At 42.8% G+C, this 19,946-nt stretch overlaps 2 protein-coding genes across 4 annotated transcripts in view; both read right to left on the bottom strand.

Moving 5' to 3' along the window:
• Nucleotides 1–5,212, bottom strand: part of LOC129840726 (vang-like protein 1) — a 60,217-nt gene extending 55,005 nt beyond the window's left edge. For 2 of the 3 annotated variants that reach the window (XM_055908850.1, XM_055908852.1), the window contains exon 1: nt 5,047–5,212. The gene's annotated coding sequence lies outside the window, so the exon portion shown is untranslated. Of the gene's footprint in view, nt 1–4,275; nt 4,362–5,046 lie in introns of all 3 variants that reach the window. The other variant, XM_055908851.1, reaches the window with a different exon arrangement.
• A 9,611-nt stretch (nt 5,213–14,823) lies between these two features.
• Nucleotides 14,824–17,834, bottom strand: LOC129840568 (helix-loop-helix protein 2-like). The gene is made up of 2 exons (XM_055908536.1): nt 17,184–17,834; nt 14,824–16,433 (listed from the first exon to the last, which is right to left on the bottom strand). The coding sequence occupies exon 2, from the start codon at nt 16,403–16,405 to the stop codon at nt 16,022–16,024; it is 384 nt and encodes a 127-aa protein (XP_055764511.1). The 5' UTR covers nt 16,406–16,433; nt 17,184–17,834; the 3' UTR covers nt 14,824–16,021.
• Nucleotides 17,835–19,946: the final 2,112 nt, after the last annotated feature.

The raw sequence follows: 19,946 nt of genomic DNA, 5'->3' as shown, positions 1-19,946 counted from the left end.
CAGCCGAAGCCAGCAGTGTTTGCCTGCCTCTGATTTGGTCTATGGCGGGACAAGCTGGCAGCGGCCCAGAGCCTGCCAATGAGAGCCTCCTTGTGTATCTTCCTCCATTCAGTCGCTCTTTTCCTTTTTACACTGGATAAACATCCTCTCACTATGAAGGACCACACCCTCAGAGAGCTGGGAGAGAGAGGCATGGGGACTGATCTGCAGGGTAGACACACACACACACAGCCGCATGCACACAGGTGTGACTGAGACTCATGCTTGAGGAACTGCGGGAGTGTAAATACCCACGAATGAAACACACAGGATGACAAACATGCGGCTGCACACCATCAGAGCAAAGAAACAAGAAAACAACCATCTAACCAGCAAGCTCATTAACAACGAGCGTTAAGTGCCTGCTCACCAAATCCAAACCCTGACAGATCCTCAAGACCCCCCCACATCCTTCTTCCTCCAGAGCAGGTTGTAGTAACAGTCTGTTGATAACAGAGCAAACAAAACGACAACAGACCAACACAGGAATGATAAGGTGAGGTCCTGTAGTTCATTCTTTGTGAAAAAAACCTAAAACATTTGTATTGCCTTTTTCTTCTTTACGTAAAAGGTAGTTTCTTCATTCATGGTTTCCACAGCGACAGTGAGTCCACAGATTGGTTGGAATTAGAAGACCAAGCTTCCGGCTCCAAAGACGGTAATCTAATCCCACTGTATATGACAGCCTAATTTACAGATCCTTCACTACTCACAGCCTTTAATAGGAGATGGGACTCTCTCCCAAACTGGGGAAGAGACAAACTAGGCTACTGTACTTTCCCAAAAGGATAGCTTAATTCTCTCTAGTGACCGAGTCTAAGCACAAGGCTCTGCCAACTAGGGCAGGTATTCAGGAACAAAGGCTGACTGAAGCCATCTCCTGTGCTAGCCTGTGACCAGGAAGTACAGCTGTGCCATGTGCCCAACAGAGCCCCTCCCACACCTCACCACAACATAAACAAAAAAAGCCTATTAAAAGCTCATCATCATTACCAGCCAATGATATGCCTGACCTTCATTAGCCAAAGAAAGTCTCTAACCCATCTCCTCTGACAGAGTGAATAGAACAGTCAGTGCACTGGCCTGGTATTCCAGCTAGGCCATACGTATCAGAGGCAAACAGCTGTGTTGTGGTGGTGCGGATGTGAGGAACTAAGACCTTCAGCTGAGATACAGAGAGGAGCGTTCCAATCACTGGAGGACAAAATGACAACACTGACATTTGTACAAGCAGCTCCCAACGAGGCACGCCCTTCCTGCCCTGTTTTTTTCACATAAAACAATATTCATTGAGTATGCATGCACACGCATACCTGCACATACTGTACACACACACACGTCCAATCATACTTCTCACTGTTAAATCTACTTGGACTCTATTAACTCCAAGCGTAATGAAAGACAAGCTGAACACGGGAGAGATAACGACTTATTAAGGTAACATGATTCATCTGAGACGCCGGAGGGGTGGGGGGGGGATTTCGTCCGAGGAAAGAAACACGAGTCAGCGACTAAATGTGTTCCTCGGAATCACATGGTGATCGAGATGCTGTCCATGGAGCAAATGAACCCATTAATTGTATCAACATTCCAGAATGTCTCCCTCTCCCCCGGCCATTCATTAGTGTCAGAGATGCAGAGAAACAAATCTCCCAAATGAAACCCTATTCCCTTTATAGTGCACTATCTTTGACCAGGACACATACGGCTCTGGTCAAACGTAGTGGGCTATATAGGGAATACAGCATCCTATGTGCCCTGGTCAAAAGTACTACTATAAAAAGGGAAGAGGGTGCCATTTTGGGACTCACAAAAGATGCAGACACCACAGGTTATTAAGGCTGAGTTCAGACAGGCGGCTCTATTCTGATTTTTTTCCCCCACTAATTGGTCTTTCGACCAATCAGATCAGCTCTGAAAAATATCTGATCTGGGCTGCCTGCCTAAACACAGCCTTAGAGCCAAAAGAGACAGCTCTCATAGTGCATGAGGAGCATAACAATTAAGCTGGGATTTCTATATATAAAATGATAAGCTCAAAAAGAGGAGAAAGCACTGCGTAATAAAAGAGCTAGATTCCAAGGTGTAGCCTGTTACTGTAATGTTGCAGCAGTGTTACCGTTTGTTGCAGCACTTTGGCATCCAAACATACTGGATTCAAATAAGATAAGATGAAGAACCCCCTTGCTGTTGTATGTACTTTGTATGTCGCACATTATCTAAGATTATGGCGAAAGATGTCCTCTTGGACTTTTTCCCAGGATGCAGCTGTCTCTCTGTACTTCTGTAGCTGAGCAGAGGCACTTGATCTGTGATTACTGCTTCAAGCAATTCCCACCTGGTTTGCAATCACATCTCTCTTGATCACCGACACAAAGACCACAATACTACACCTAAAGCTCTCACAGGGACAGTATCGCTCCCCATCCATGTTGACGATCACTCACACGAGGAGCTTTTGACAGTTATCATGTCATCAGCTTTAAAATATTCTCTTTGCAAATGTGAAGAGACACACAAACTGAAGCCATTTAGCCTACCAGAATGGAGAGCGCTGCAGGAGGATGTCATGTTCAAATCCCACAAGAAAACTACCTATAATCACATTTCCCTGACATTAGGCTCAGTGTAAAGATAAAAGAGATGATAATGGCTTCAGTGAATTATTCATGGTCAGACAGGAAGATATTTACATTTTCACTAGTGAGTGTATTCTCTTGTCTGAGACAAGTCAGTCATGTTACATTACTTTGACAGAGTACGACCCTGCCTCACGCAGGAAGCGGCGCAGGTCCTAATCCAGGCACTTGTCATCTCCCGTCTGGATTACTGCAACTCGCTGTTGGCTGGGCTCCCTGCCTGTGCCATTAAACCCCTACAACTCATCCAGAACGCCGCAGCCCGTCTGGTGTTCAACTTTCCCAAGTTCTCTCACGTCACCCCGCTCCTCCGCTCTCTCCACTGGCTTCCAGTTGAAGCTCGCATCCGCTACAAGACCATGGTGCTTGCCTACGGAGCTGTGAGGGGAACGGCACCTCCGTACCTTCAGGCTCTGATCAGGCCCTACACCCAAACAAGGGCACTGCGTTCATCCACCTCTGGCCTGCTCGCCTCCCTACCTCTGAGGAAGTACAGTTCCCGCTCAGCCCAGTCAAAACTGTTCGCTGCTCTGGCACCCCAATGGTGGAACAAACTCCCTCACGACGCCAGGTCAGCGGAGTCAATCACCGCCTTCCGGAGACACCTGAAACCCCACCTCTTTAAGGAATACCTAGGATAGGATAAAGTAATCCTTCTAACCCCCCCCCCTTAAAAGAGTTAGATGCACTATTGTAAAGTGGTTGTTCCACTGGATATCATAAGGTGAATGCACCAATTTGTAAGTCGCTCTGGATAAGAGCGTCTGCTAAATGACTTAAATGTAATGTAAATGTAATGTTGAACAACACAAAGGGAGTTTCATTGTTCAGCATTTCCTAAGCACTACCACCAACCAACCATCCTGGTTCATACTGCAACTAGGGGTGGGGGAGTAGAGACTGCTAGTCTGTACAATGCTCATAGCCGTGGAGTTTCAATAGAGCTGTATATTGGAGTCAATTCCTTCTGAGCATCTAGAGAATTTAGGAAGGTTAGCTACATCGTATTCACACAGTCTGCAATTTATTCTTATGAAATCATCTTAAACACTGAGTAAATGAGTTGGTTTGGGTTTGTTTATTCAACACAGAGGTGTACCATCTACTGTGGTCCGTCACAGTCCGTTCAGCTTAATTACCATACCGGTCTATTATATGTTTGGGGATTTTCAGGTCTTGGTGACACTCAATGGGACCACTATGTAACATATTCCAAGTTCAGTGTAGTTTAGAACCCCCAAATGAAATGTTGAATTATTATAAAATGTATTCGTTTGAACAACATTGTCTTGAACAATGTTTCAACAAAATCCTACCTCATTGGCGAGAAGTTCTTAAAATGTCCAGATTACATTCAGAATACAAAACAATGACAGTCCATAAGGTTCAGGTAACGCTTTACATTACATTGTTACACCTATACTACAGCCTGGCTAACACCAAGCATGTGGTGAAGGCAAATCATGTGAATACTACTCATTTATTCCGTACTCTACCTAATACAAAGTGCTAGTTTTCGGATTGGACTGTCATTTTCATACAACAGCATAATCAGACTGTAGTAGAGCTATACAGCTGTTTCACTGCCCGACCCTACCTGTAACCCAAATGGCTGACTTCCATAGGAAACTCCCTGGTCTCTGCTAGGCCTCCTGAGCCCTGCCCAGACAGTTGGTTCGATAACTAAAATATAAAAAAAGAGCAAGCTAATGTTTAAGGATGAATGTTTATGAAATGAAACTGTCGGCACGCGAGTGAATGACATCAACGAACCATTGTGCAACATTGTTTCTGGAGACGCAACGCTGTCGCTGATGGTAACAAGATAACCAGACTGAACTACAAACGAATTCGGTCAACCGTGTGCAGAAAGTGGTTCAAAGTTAAGTCAGAAAATGTTTGAGACTTTTGAGTTAGGTTATTATTGAAGCAATTGAATTGAACAACAAGCGACTATTGTCATTCTATTTGTAACGCGTTAGAAAACATTAACTCCTGCTTTAGATGACTTTAAAGGGTTAACTTTACACCCTACGTTGGCTGACTGCAGTCCTTTAGATTGAGGGAATTCTAAAACACATTTTCTCTCCACATGTAGCCTACAGCTCATGTAGCGTATTAGAAAACAAGGACGGTTACTCGTAGGTTGTACAGTTGTAATACAATATATGCCTGTCTACCTGTAAAACAAAAAACGAATTTTCACCGAAGAAAAATAAGTAGTAGTGTAGTTTACATGAAGCAGGAATAAGCCAACCAAACTCCCAATTTACATCGGGCTCAATCGCACTCATACAATACAACGAACAACTCCTCAACGTGGGATGCAGACGTTGGAATTCTGACTGTTTCGCGCACGGCTACTCACCTTCACTGGAGGTAAACCATTCCAATAAGAGATTTCATCCAGAAATGTAAATGAAATATTTCTCCCTTCGAGCACACGGTACAGTCAGGGACCAGCCCGGGTTCAAGCCGTTGTACAGGGGGCAGCACTTACATGATGAGAGAAAGGGAAATGTGTAGTGCGACAATGGTGCGCTAGGGGGTAATGGTGATGACTGTGAACTGTCAAGTGTTTACAGTAGGCTGTACAATGCAAATATAGTAAAATAGGATAAAACCGCAGGACCAAATGACTTGGCAAATTCTTCTTTACTTGTCTGACAGGTAGACTACAGGTGTTTGCAATTAATTTCTCATTCAGAGTCCAGTTCACACCCACATTTCAAAGTTGTGTTTTGCGCTGACCAAACATATAACACCTTCAGTGAGTGTCAGAAACACCGGCAGCTAGGCTCTGTTAGGGGACATGTCACAAATGGCTGAGGTGGGACAAGTGACAGGAGAGTGCAAATAGCTTAGGGTTTGGTGCCATGGAAACCAGGCAAAGTAAAACAACATTCACCCTCCTGTCTCTTGTGGATGTTTTCAGTGAAGTGCACATTACATTTATTTTACCTTTATTTAACTAGGCAAGTCAGTTAAGAACAAATTCTTATTTTCAATGACGGCCTAGGAACAGTGGGTTAACTGCCTGTTCAGGGGCAGAACGACAGATTTGTACCTTGTCAGCTCGGGGATTTGAACTTGCAACCTTTCGGTTACTAGTCCAACGCTCTAACCACTAGGCTACCCTGCCGCCCCAAACATGCATTGCTTTCTTATAAGTCATATATGCACTTAGCCTTGCCTAACTGGTATTTATTAATCCGAATATGAACATTCAAATCAAATCAAATTGTATTGGTCACATACACATGGTTAGCAGATGTTATTGCGAGTGTAGCGAAATGCTTGTGCATCTAGTCCTGACAGTGCAGCAATAGCTAACAAGTAATATCAAACAATTCCACAACAGATAGCTAATACGCACAAATCTGAGTAAAGGAATGGAATAAGAATATTTAAATATAATTATATGGATGAGCAATGACAGAGCAGGTTTAGGCTAAGATGCAATAGATAGTATAGAATACAGTACATACGTATGAGATGAGTAATGAAAGGCAGCAACTGTAGGCAGCAACTTCTCTGTGCTAGTGATGGCTGTTTAACAGTCTGATGGCCTTGAGATAGAAGCTGTTTTTCAGTCTCTCAGTCCCAGCTTTGATGCACCTGTACTGACCTTACCTTCTGGATGGTAGCGGGTGAACAGGCAGTGGCTCGGGTGGTTGTTGTCCTTGAGGATCTTTATGGCCTTCCTGTGACATTGGGTGGTGTAGGTGTCCTGGAGGGCAGGTAGTTTGCCCCCACGTGATGCGTTGTGCAGACCTCACTACCCTCTGGAGAGCCCTGTGTTTGTGGGCGGCATTCACGAGGCTTATCCCATTATATAGATTCTAGAATAATGAAATGTATCCTGTAATATAAAGTGCCATCCTCTTGCTTGAGTACCATCATGGTTTATCTCATTGCAACATGAACAAAGCAGATGAGTGATTAGCATCATGTGTTATCAGTGCAGTCCATCGGACCTTAGCGAGATATAGTAGGGTGCTTGGTTCCAGTCAGTGAAAGACAACAATGAGCTCAGTGAAGCCTTAGAGCTGGCTCTTAAAGGGGAATGTAAATAATGTGGGGGGTTTCTTCCCTCAGAAGAAAGGGCAAAATACCCTCAGAGCACCTCATTGGCAAGGAGTCTGCTCTGAAGACCAATTGATTCTCAACTATTTCACCTCTACCCCACCCAGATGCGTGGAACAGGAAATACTAGGAACTGTTACAAACGGGTTTAGTGTATTATTCATTTATAATACAAATATAAATCAAATCTAACACAACAAAGCTGCTGAGCAGGGAGATGACATCATGTGATGACATGTGTATTTTGGCCTCTTCAGCCCCCCCACCCCCAAAAATACCTCCTCCCCTCAGCAGAGAATAAAGGTCATGACCGGGACATGACCCCTTGACCCTTCCTTTCTGTCCCTCCCCACTGAGGGCCATGCAAACACAGAGGCTGGGGAAAGGAGGTTTAACTGACCAAATAACTATCCATTACTAACAAGTATATAAGGTTATTCTAAGGTTCAATGAATGGTGAGGATGATAAAAGTGGATCATCAAGGTTATTTATTTGTATGTTGATAGAAACATTAGGTGAAAACAAGAAAGCATAAGACTACCAATATGCTCCTAAAACTCACTCATCACACAGTTACATCCTTTAGCAGACAGTCTTATCCAGAGCAATTTACAGGAGAAATTAGGTTTAAGTGCCTTGCTCAAGAGTACAGACAGATTTTTCACCTAGTTGGTTCTGAGATTCAAACCAGCAACCTTTCAGTTATTGTCCCAAAGCTCTTAACTACTAGGCTACCTGCCGCACATTAGTCAAGGTCGATTCCTGAGACTATATGACATGTTTGGTCAATAGCCTGGATACCTCATTATAACAGAACATTAAGTTGAGCATTGGGTTTTCTCAGATTTTAAGGTTAGTGCGCCCCGCTCTGGCCATATAAGAGTAGTGCAGTTTCATTACAGTATAACGTGCAGCACTGCACAAACTGTTCCGTTCCAAAGGAGGTGCCTTTGTGAATTGCCTTTGGGATACTGAGACCACCTTATGTTGTTGTTTTTAAAATATATTGGGGTTTGAGATAATGTTTTTGTTTTATGTTGGCAAGGATAGATAAATAACATGACCTTCAGAATAGAATAGTTTGTTTTACTTTAGTTTTATACTTTGATAATCAACACGTGAAACATTTTGTGTCATATTTTGCAATAAAAAAAGAAGTCCTACCGGCCATCTTCAACTAATTCTAAACACTGGCTAACAGCAACAAGAACAAGCTATATTGGCAATTTATTATCATTGCAAGTTTGCAAACAACATTTTCTTGATGTTCTCAAGTAAGCATTAATTCATTAAATGGGACAGCATAAGTTGACAAAAGAGACCTGTCCCCTCACCAATCAATCATTTTGAGTGAAAGCAGTTCATCTGATTAGACAGTTCTATGGATGTGCGAGACAAGCTCTCGCATTTAACTAGGCACGCGTGTGGTGTGAGTCACAGCACCCACTATCAGATTTTACTTTTATTCATGAAGGTACGCGTCGCGTGCAGATGGTCTCTATTGAGCATGCAAGGTGGGCCCATGAGATCATTAAATTTAGTGTCCGGAAGATGGATGGATCCCTCTCCGAAGACACACAGTTTATGAGTTTAGGGATTTTGGTAAAAAGAAAAAAGAGAAATGAAGGCATGTAAAATGAAGACGAAGTGAAAAGAGATGCAGCTTATGAGACCACACACACAGACACACACACACACACAGACACACACACACACACACACAGAGACAGACAGACACACACACACACACAGACAAACACACACACACACACACACACACATCAACACGGATGTTATTTGGGCTGGCTTGGATTCTCCAAATCGTCTTTTACCTCAATGAGAGATTCTCACTGCAATTTCATTCAGTGTGTGTGACAAATTATTTGTATTTGCTTATTTTGAATTTAGTTTGCCTGCTGAACCATCAAAATGTGACAAATGGTTGTGCTCCTTTTTTATTGGTCTGGGCAGGTGTGCGGGCAAAAGCAAGAAAAATTCTATTGAGATACATCTATGAGGTTTTTTTCAGTTTTTCTAACCTCCATGTCATTTTAGATTGAACATTTCACATTTCTATTTCGAAGGCCTCAAATGCACCATCAGGACTGAAAAAGCATTATTTGTGGTCAGAAATAATCAAAGTATTGTTTATCCTTTTAAAGAGACACAACAATTGGAAAACAAATCGTAAACAAATTCAAAGCTCATGAATATGGCATATTAATGTGCCAGATTGAGACGTGTAGTTTTGTATAATGAATGCATTGCACACACACCTTATGACATGTCCACTGTACAGATGGTAGGAGCGTGAGTCTGAATGAGAGCGGGACCATCCAGGGCTGCTGACGCATTGTGAGGTCCGCGACGCCTTCAATACCCAGAGTTAATGAGAACAGACTGACTCGCCCCCCCCCTCCCCGTTTCCATTCATCTCTTCCCGTGTCTCTCCTCCTCCTCTCCTCTTCGCCTCTCTGCCCGTTTCCATCTGTTTGGAGACAAAGGGCCACGAGCCAGCTCGAGCCCTGGGACCCTGCTGGTGAAGTGCGCAGGGATAATGCGTCCCATCCCGTGGGTCGCATTTCAACACATGGACCTGCCTTTGTCCTGCTGTGTGCTGCTCGCTGCTTCAAGGACCCACACACACTTCACAACACACACCTACGATGGGGTGGACGAGAAGAGGAGAGGAGGAAGCAGGAGTGGAGGAGAGGATGGGGGGTGCCTTGAACATTGATAATTGTTATAATATCCAGAGTGGAGAGAAAAAAGGTAAAGGATAAAAAAACGAGCGGTACAAAACCCTCAAATGCTGTTCCTCTATTCCTCACACAGGGAACATATGGCTGTTTGTTGTCATATTTTTTGTCCTTCGCAAATTCACACAAAGCTATCAAGCCCCTTAGAATTAAAGAATGTGTGTGTTGTCCTACTCCAGGCTTTAAAGGAGTCTACCTGAATGATGAACGGGAGAGGACGGCCAAATGTTGATAATGGTCATAGTCATCCCAGGCCGTCTGCACACTTCCTGACATATGGTCACTTGTAGGCCTCTGCCATTACATAATCCACAGTGAAAAGGGGGAAGCAGTATGGCTCTTTCTCACACACAAACACATATGCACCGGTCACACTCGCAGTCTGTTCACTGCCCACAGCAGTTTGAGCCATGGTTGCCTGTCTGTTGGTTTCTCCCCTCTCATGAGTTTGTAAAGAATAAATTGAAGGGGGCCGATGGCGGTGCAACAGAACCTTTTGGGATGGGGAAGGGAACACAAATGGTCTTACAGTTTATGGCAAGTACAGATGGACTGTCTACTTAAAAAGCTTGAACAGGAGTCTGAGGCTAAGGTTGGCCAGAATGATGCTGGTTGGTTTACTATCTGGGGAGAAGAGAATATATATTCACTATGTGAAATATCTCTGTTGGGAGACTATGGCAGGCAATCTAAAACATGTATAGTATGAAATACTCTCCATTGTACAGGGCCATGCCAAATTGAACACAGTATGTTGAATTAAATCCCATTTAGAGAATGTTAATGTTGCTAAAGAAACAACCAGAGGGATTCATTCAAGTAACTGTTTAACCGTCTACCAGCAATTGAATTAGTAATTCCAAGGAAGCCTGGTTTATTTGAGGTCAAATGTAGGAGAAAGCAATTAGAGAAATGATAAAGGGCCAATGTATAAGAAGCTTTGACTGACTGACTGACAGACATACTGTATTCTAAGGTCTTCTTTCTGCATGTGTAGAGCCTTTCTGATTACAAGACGGGGAGACCTTGGACATGACAAAAAAACATTTCCCTCACTTCTCCTCAGATAAAGAGATTCGAAGCAAGGTCCCCCTCCCTTATTACAGCAGCCACCTGAGGATAGTAAGAAGGAGGAGGAACTCTGTAAAAGATGCAATAAATGTGAACAATAAATCCGAACATGACCCAATCAAAGAGGAGGATGTGAGGCATGATGGGAAGGGACCAAGCAAGCTGTTTTATTTCTGTGTCTCAAATCAAATTTTATTGGTCACATACAGATGTTAATGTGAGTGTAGCGAAATGCTTGTGCTTCTAGTTCCGACCATGCAGTAATATCTAACAAGTAATCTAACGATTTCACAACAACTACCTTATACACACAAGTGTAAAGGAATGAATAAGAATATGTACATATAAATATATGGATGAGTGATGGCCAAATGGCATAGGCAAGATGCAGTAGATGGTATAGAGTACAGTATTTACAAATGAGATGAGTAATGTAGGGTATGTAAACATTATATAAAGTGGCATTGTTTAAAGTGACTAGTGATACATTTATTACATCCAATTTTTAATTATTAAAGTGGCTAGAGATTTGAATCAGTGTGTTAGTGATGGCTGTTTAACAGTCTGATGGCCTTGAGATAGAAGCTGTTTTCAGTCTCTCCGTCCCAGCTTTGATGCACCTGTACTGACCTCGCCTTCTGGATGATAGTGGGGTTAACAGGCAGTGGCTCGGGTGGTTGTTGTCCTTGATGACCTTTTTGGCCTTCCTGTGACATCAGGTGGTGTAGGTGTCCTGGAGGGCAGGTAGTTTGCCCCTCGTGATGAGTTTTGCAGACCTCACTAACCTCTGGAGAGCCTTACGGTTGTGGGCGGAGCAGTTGCCGTACCAGGCGGTGATACAGCCCGACAGGATTCTCTCGATTTTGCATCTGTAAAAGTTTGTGAGTGTTTTTGGTGACAAGCCAAATTTCTTCAGCCTCCTGAGGTTGAAGAGGCGCTGTTGCGCCTTCTTCACCACGCTGTCTGTGTAGGTGGACCATTTCAGTTTGTCCGTGATGTGTACGCCGAGGAACTTAAACTTCCCACCTTCTCCACTACTGTCCCGTCGATGTGGATAGGGGGGTGCTCCCTCTGCTGTTTCCTGAAGTCCACGATCATCTCCTTTGTTTTGTTGATGTTGAGTGTGAGGTTATTTTCCTGAAACCACACTCCGAGGGCCCTCACCTCCTCCCTGTAGGCCGTCTCGTCGTTGTTGGTAATCAAGCCTACCACTGTAGTGTCGTCTGCAAACTTGATGATTGAGTTGAAGGCGTGCATGGCCACACAGTCATGGGTGAACAGGGAGTACAGGAGAGGGCTGAGAACGCACCCTTGTGGGGCCCCAGTGTTGAGGATCAGCAGGGTGGAGATGTTGTTTCCTACCCTCACCACCTGGGGGGCGGCCCGTCAGAAAGTCCAGGACCCAGTTGCACAGGGCGGGGTCGAGACCCAGGGTCTCGAGCTTAATGACGAGTTTGGAGGGTACTATGGTGTTAAATGCTGAGCTGTAGTCGATGAACAACATTCTTATGTAGGTATTCCTCTTGTCCAGATGGGTTTAGGGCAGTGTGCAGTGTGATTGCGATTGTGTCGTCTGTGGACCTATTGGGGCGGTAAGCAAATTGGAGGGTGTCAGGTAGGGTGAAGGGGGTATGAGCCTTGACTAGTCTCTCAAAGCACTTCATGATGACGGAAGTGAGTGCTACGGGGCGATAGTTGTTTAGCTCAGTTACCTTAGCTTTCTTGGGAACAGGAAAAATGGTGGCCCTCTTGAAGCATGTGGGCACAGCAGACTGGGATAGTGAAGGTCCACGATCCCAGTATACACCGTGGTGCTTTATGTCACGTTGCCCATGTAAAGGGCCTTTGAGAAGATTTCAATTGCATACTCCTGGCATCCTTTCTCCTCTTTCCTCATCTCCTTCTCAAACCCATTGGAGGAGAAGGTCTTCCAGAAGGAGATGAGGAGAGAGGACGTTAGGAGGTATGGAATTGAGATCTTCCCTTTGACTTTTTGCTTGGTTCCATAAATGCCCTGAGAGAGAGAGATCATGGGGTTGATGGGCCATCAGTACACGTGACACACCTGCTCTAAACCAATTTGAAGATGCCTCCAACCATTCATGAATGAGCCTATGCAGGTTATAGATGAGTCTGCCATGGTGGCGTCGGAGCCATTTCGGCCTTCTTATGTGCTCATTTCATGTGTTGTGTATATGTTGTCTGTCTAGGGATGTTTTCACTTGTTTTGTACACTAGGGAAATTCTCACATCGGGGTTATGGTCACATGGTACAAAGGTAACCAGGATGTGTTAACACAAGTGAGAGGAGAAAGGATAAGGTTCTTACCATCAATGCTTATGGAATACACCTCATATGTATTGGAACTCTGTAAAAGATGCAATAAATGTGAACAATAAATCAGAACATGACCCAATCAAAGATCTAGGCATGGAAATCCATTTCTATGTGGATGCATCATGAACTGCGTTCAGCCTGTGCAAGTAGCATTTTCTATAAGGAATCGCCTCTAGGCCCACAATAGCTCTCGAAAACCCAAGGGGAGAGAGTATACCAATGAGTTCTCATTTGAATGTATGGACCACAGCTGGATAAATGAACTACAATCCCGACGCTCTGTTTTAACAGAAACAGTAATAATCCTCGCTTGCAATACGTAACTTTCATATCAGGGATAAATAATATTTCAAATACGCAGTTTAGAAAGTTGCACAGACCCCAGCCAAGGCAGGAAACTTCCTCCCCATTTATGCTCCATTGCAGACATTTGAAACGGAAATTGGAGGGGAGGAAGTGTGGTCTAGGTTGGCCTAGTCGGGTGCAACTTTCCTAAACTGCATACAGTAAGTGTACATTTTGTATTTGAACATTATTTCTCGCTTATATAAAAGTGTTGTTCCAAATGTTTCCTGAAACTGTACAGCGTGCCAGCGGTATTCGCGTTTAGACAGAGCATTTGAGAAGCGTCTGAGCGTCTGGGCATTTTCCTCACAAGGCTGAAGAGGACGTGGTTCAATGTAATGAACTAGAATTGGGGTAATGAATAAGGGCTAGGCCTACATGTAATTTCTCTGCTTTAGTTTATTGTGAATGAATGATCTTATGAAGGCAGAAAACATGTCTAATCTTAAAGGTGTTCTTAATGCAAGTAAATCATATAGCATCAAAATGATGTAAGATGCCCACTGACTTGCGCAAAGTTCTCCATTCGTTTTCCTCTCGTCACGGTTAATAATATTGGCCAAAGAGATCCCCCCGCTCACCTCAACGAATTCTTCTCGTGCAAATCGCCTAAGGTTTGTTGACATACATATTTTATGTTCATATCACATATATTTGTTTATCTACTTTGGTATGTTAATTTAATCGTTTGTTTATTAAATATTATTTTATTTAAAAAACACCATGTGCAAATGTTGCGCCTGATCTAACCTTGGCCTACATTATTAGACCACAAGCCTTAGCAGAATTGATGGCAATACATCAGAAATAAATACAAAGATTTGGATCTTTGCTCATATTTGGCAATATTACATGGATGTGCTTGCCCGCTCATAAATTTCCATCTCTCCTCCATCCCCTCTCCCTCTCTGTTTCCCACGGGAGGTGCCAGACGGCCAGTAATTTGGTTGTCTTGGCTCGTCTGGAGTAACACCTGCCCCCTCTCTGGGGAGAGCGCCTTTCAGCCAGGAGCTAGCGAGGAGCAGCACAGAGTACATGCACAGGAGAGAAAAAATCACATATAGGCTATATACTCGCATTGCTTGCTTGACCAGTGCCTAAATCGTGTGTGTGTGTGTGTGTGTGTGTGTGTGTGTGTGTGTTTAAACAGTTTCAAAGCAGCGGGACATAGGCTATAGCTCACACTGACGTCATTTAATAATACTCTATATGCCTATCATTCGAATTTGTGGGGGGGGGGGGGGGGGTGAAAGATATAGAGGCCTGTCAATCAAGGCCATTTCGGAAGTGTAATAGGCTAGGCTACCGTCGTGCTTTTCCTCCAGGACGACAGCTGCTGTTTAAATATTGAAATCATTTTTATCAAGGCCATTGCACTGTTCATTTCATTCATATTACTCCAATCATTATGCAAGGGATTTTACCCCCTGAGCGACTGGCAGACTAATTTCAACATTGTGTGACTATTTTTGGAAAGGAGATTCCCAAGTAATTATTCCCAGTTTTAGTCTCAATTAAATTACAATTAAAACAGAAAAGCCGCAATAGCATGTATTTCTTTCCTTTTTTTAATCAAAAAACACCACCGGAAAATATAAAAAATGCGTTCATTAAAAACCAGCTGTCACAATAACTCTACTACAAAATATCTGCATAAAGCAACAAGTACACAACCCTGAAGAGACAAAAAATCTTTGGATAGAAGATATGTTTTTCTTCGCTATAAAATTACTTATTGTGTTTTTTGAGATACAAAGCAGAGACAGATATATAAATAAACACCTCTAGCTTTTAACGAAATAAAAACATTTAATAGAAATCAGACTAATTTGAAATTATTTTTGGTCACAGCAAAAGAGGTTTGCCTCTGAATTGTAAAGTGATATCAACACAAACGATGTCATTCAATTATATTTTTGCTTTATATATCCGGTTAGTCGAATTGAAATTGTGTGTATGTTTTTCTTTAGTAGGCTAATTCGTTTTCAGTGTATTGTTAAGTTTTGATTAACTTCCTTCCCCTTTACACTTAAGGGAACTAAACGAAGTTTGACGTTTTATGAGTTTACTTAACCCAACATGATTAAGTGCTTATCGTTTAGCCTGATAGACAATAGACATGACGTGAATAACAGTACATTACACGTAACGTACTAACTCAATAGAAAACTACGTATAATACAAAAACAGAAAGTGCCATTTGAAGAGCAACAACTTCCTTTTCGAAGTTCGACATCACAGCCTAAAATATACATGTATACAATGATACAAACAATGGACATTTACATAAAAGACGTTAGTCTATTATAAACATAAATAAATAAGATAACCTTAATATTAACACATTTAAATAAATAATTCCATAAACTTAAATAACAATGATGAAGGTCACAATTGTATGCGTCATAAGTGGCACTAATGCATTTGAACTTGTTCTCCTTTATGGAAACATCAACTATGCTATGTCTATAAAGCAGCTATATCATTCCGTTTACATCCATTCCTTCGTTCATCTGGGTTACCCAGCCTCACCAAAACGCAATATCAAACAGGCATTTTCTTCAAAATCATGGATAAGTAGGTTGTAGGATGCAGACTCCTTCTCTCCCCCATTTTTTTGTACTTTCTGGCAACTTTCATGTATCCCCGATTTCACCAGTGACATGTCACCCATATTTCTTTCTGGTCCCTCCATTCTCCTTGTCCAATTCTCCCATTTGAAAATGTATCTCACTAATTTCAACTAGACATCCAGAACGTGATTGAGATAGGAGATATAGCATATTGCAAGTCTAAGGATCTCGATCTTGGAGAGTTTCTTGTCAGGGGGAAGGGTTGGCAGCAACTTTCTCAGTTCAGCGAAGGCCACATTGAACGCTTCCACGCGGATCCTCTCGCGCGTGGCGTGGGCCGAGCGGTACTTGGCCGTCGCACGTCTCCTCCGTCTCTTCTCCTCCCTGCTGAGGGTCGGTTGGGCCAGCGACCTCGTCTTCCCCTCCCCCTCCATTGGTTCGTCGGACAGGCACCCGACCTTGAGGTCGTTGAGCACTGACTCTGCGTCGGATTGTCCCCATCCGAGGTCGGAATCAGCTTGGTCTGGACTCAGCATCATTTTCAGTCTTTTCATATGTTTATCAGTTCGTATCCAAAAAGAGCTGAAGAGAGAGATATTATTGATTAATTTAGTATAATGTTGTGAACACAATAATACTTTTTCGTTACCATTGGGGTTCAATATTGTGATTGGGAGTAGTTTTTGCATGGCTGTCTTGTTATGACCTGTCACAGGGGGTAGATGATAGGCAGACCATAATTTTAGATCAAGTGCCGAATACTTAGAAATGTGGTAGTCTTAATGGAAATTGCAAAAGCAACAGACAGTGATGGGAATAGTGTAAATTATAATAGGTTTTTGTACTTCTATTTTCCCCAATGCATAATTTATTCTTCAATGATTTTTGTTATAGAGCATTAAATATTAAATCTAGGCCATTTTCTTTTCACTTAGGTGTCAGTTCTTATGATTTGTTTTTTCAGTAAACATTGCATTTTTCAGAATATTAAAGCAAATTATGGTAAATATTGAGAGAAACCATGCTATTCAAATGAACATATTCCATATTCAAAGTCGTCCATCTGTCACAGTGAGATGAACACATCTGATTGGCTCGAGCAGTATGACTTGACAGCACGGAACAACGAAAGAAGGCTAAAATTGTTGACATCTGCTGGACATTGAATCCGGCCACACAAAATGTTGTTGTATCAACAATGCAAGGGAAAAATACGAGTTGTGTACTTTGTTGTAAATATGTAATACAGACCTAATAAAGAAACGGTCAATACCTGATATGTATTTTTTATTTGTCATTTTTCTTAGGCCTACTCGTTAATTGGACACTTACCTTGACAAACAGTTGAGAGACACAACTGTCTGATGATTCTTGATAGCTGTTGGAGTAAACTCCAACTCCAAATTAACTCTGTGCTTCCCTTAGTTTTTTTTCACAAACCATTTTATTTAGTCCAATTCATGACATGAATTATAGGCTACTGTTGACAGCCTTAAGAAATGAATTGCTGTTTACTTTTGGAGATTTTGAACAGTCGAATCAACCATAAAATTTTGTTTATCTCCGAACCATTTAATTTCAAGTTGAGGTATATCACTTCGTTGGGAAGATGATAGTATAGATGATAGTATAGTTAACGATTATGTGATAAATATTTCTGAGGATAAAAAAAATATTGTGCCTTGTGAACACCCGGCTGGGAAACAATAGATTGTTGTGTCGATAAGATCTCGCTGAAAGTGCAGATGTTTGTCCGTTCTTGTTGATGGAGATGACCGTGATAAGAAAGGCCCCCGTGCACCGTGTGCCAGTAGTCAGTGCATTGAAAAGCCGAAAGATAATCCCGTCCTTTCCACTTCTGTGTTTTCCGAACGTTCTCGAGTCCAGCACGCGGCTTCTATGAGAGATAAGATCCAAACCATCCCAACTAATAAAGGCTTACTTGAGAGACGGAGGGATGGAATATATTTGAGGAATGGTATTGTCTAACACCGCCCCCTCCCTCTCACCTCCCTCTCTCTACTCACGCCCCTCGGCCCTCCAGTCGTCCCTCTGGGGTTAGCGGGCACAGAGGAACCAGAGATGAGTACGATAATGGATAATAAGGACTTTAAACATTTTGATTTTTTTCCAGATTAATTCAAATTCTGATCTATACAATAAAAATAAAATCGGAATATTTTTTATTAAATGTTAAGCAAATCAACGGAAAATAACTATTTTATTGAAACAACCAGTAAGGTTGGTTCATATTATAAAAGGTGATTTATTGGGCCAGCTATGTCACTTCGAGATTGAAACAAAGTATTAGGCTATTAGGCCTTAAATAATTATAATACATTGAGGTTGAAACAGGTTAAGAAAACGTGACGTTCAGAGCAAGAGGTTCTACATTAGAGGTCTAACATGAATTAATAAAATAAAATACATACACTGCATTTTGATGATTTGTTGCCATTTGGTCCATATTCCCAACTCGGTTTTTATTTCGACAACTCAAGTCCGATTTCTCACCACAAGTTCGATTTCTCACCTCTATTCCAATCATAGACATAGAATCCATATTCTAACATCGCCCCTCTGTTGTCAGCAGATGGAACGGTCTACAGTTTCCCTTCAACATCAGACGGCAGCATATTAACATACTAGATCTACAGCATATTAACATACTAGATCTACAGCGTATCCTTCTCCTTCTCTTCTGTTTTGGTTCTGGTTAAATGTATTTTGACATGATTATTATAGAAAAGAAAGCGATGGTCAAACACAGTTGTCAAACAATCAATGTTATAAGAGGATGACTGCCTGTCAGGAAAAAAAAACGATGACCACCTGCAAAATCAACACAAGTGAAGTCCCACTATAGAAGTGATCAGTACACTGTCACAGTGAAGATGACGTCACATCACCTCTTGTGTCAATAGGATCAGAAGGATGGAAGAGCTGATACAACAGATAACAGTTATCAGTGAGTGGACGTCATACAGGATGGAGGGGCTGATACAACAGATAACAGTTATCAGTGAGTGGACGTCATACAGGATGGAGGGGCTGATACAACAGATAACAGTTATCAGTGAGTGGACATCATACAGGATGGAGGGGCTGATACAACAGATAACAGTTATCAGTGAGTGGACGTCATCAGGATGGAGGGGCTGATACAACAGATAACAGTTATCAGTGAGTGGACATTATACAGGATGGAGGGGCTGATACAACATATAACAGTTATCAGTGAGTGGACATCATACAGAACAGTCATGCCTAGAGCTGCAGGGCCAGGCAGGGTTCCAGTTATTGGTTTAAGGGGGCCTATGGGCATTACCAGGCAGTGCCAGTCTGACCAGACTCTCTCTGTGTTGCTGGTTGAAGATGACAGATCCTGTCTCACACTCATCCTCATCTTCTCTTTTATTCTCTTCTCCTCCTCCCCTCTCCTACTCTCCTCCCCTCTCCTCCTCTCCTCTCCTCTGATCTCTTCCTCTCCTCCAGTGGTACCACCAGGCCTGGGTCAGGAGGCCAGGGGTCCTGAAGAGAGCCGGTGACCAGAGAGTGTTGTGACTGACTGCGCCTAACGAGGTGATTAAAAGGATGAGGGGACCACGGCTGACTCGCTGTGGCCCGGAGCCCCCAACCCCCCCACACACACACACACACACACAGGCATTTCACTACAGTGCCAGGAGGAACAGATCTATGCAAAAGGCCAAGGGGCCTATATAGTGTTTGTGTCTGTGTACATATGTGTATGTGTGACTGTGTGTGTGTGGAGGAGATGATAGACAGGAGATGTGGCACAGAGAGAGTGGCAGGGTATATATGGAGAGCAGTCGGGGGGGTATAAGAGACATGTCAGGGGGCAGGGGACAGAAGCAGTCTGACAGCAGCAGTGCAGCGAGCCGCTGTAATTGCTCCAAAGACCAGTGTGGCGGTCTGTGGTCCCCGGGCCCCTCGAACCCCCCAGATCCTTGTCCAAGCCACAGACACAGGCTGCTCCAAGGATGTGGCAATTTATGCACAGATGATGTACTGACTTGGGAAGGTGACTGGTTTATTCCCAAAATAATCTTCAGTGATGTATTCTTCAACTAT

Source organism: Salvelinus fontinalis, chromosome 41, assembly GCF_029448725.1.
Source record: "Salvelinus fontinalis isolate EN_2023a chromosome 41, ASM2944872v1, whole genome shotgun sequence".
Lineage (NCBI taxonomy): Eukaryota > Metazoa > Chordata > Actinopteri > Salmoniformes > Salmonidae > Salvelinus > Salvelinus fontinalis.
Note: the sequence above shows the minus strand (reverse complement) of the source record. Positions and strands in the feature narration are given on the sequence as shown.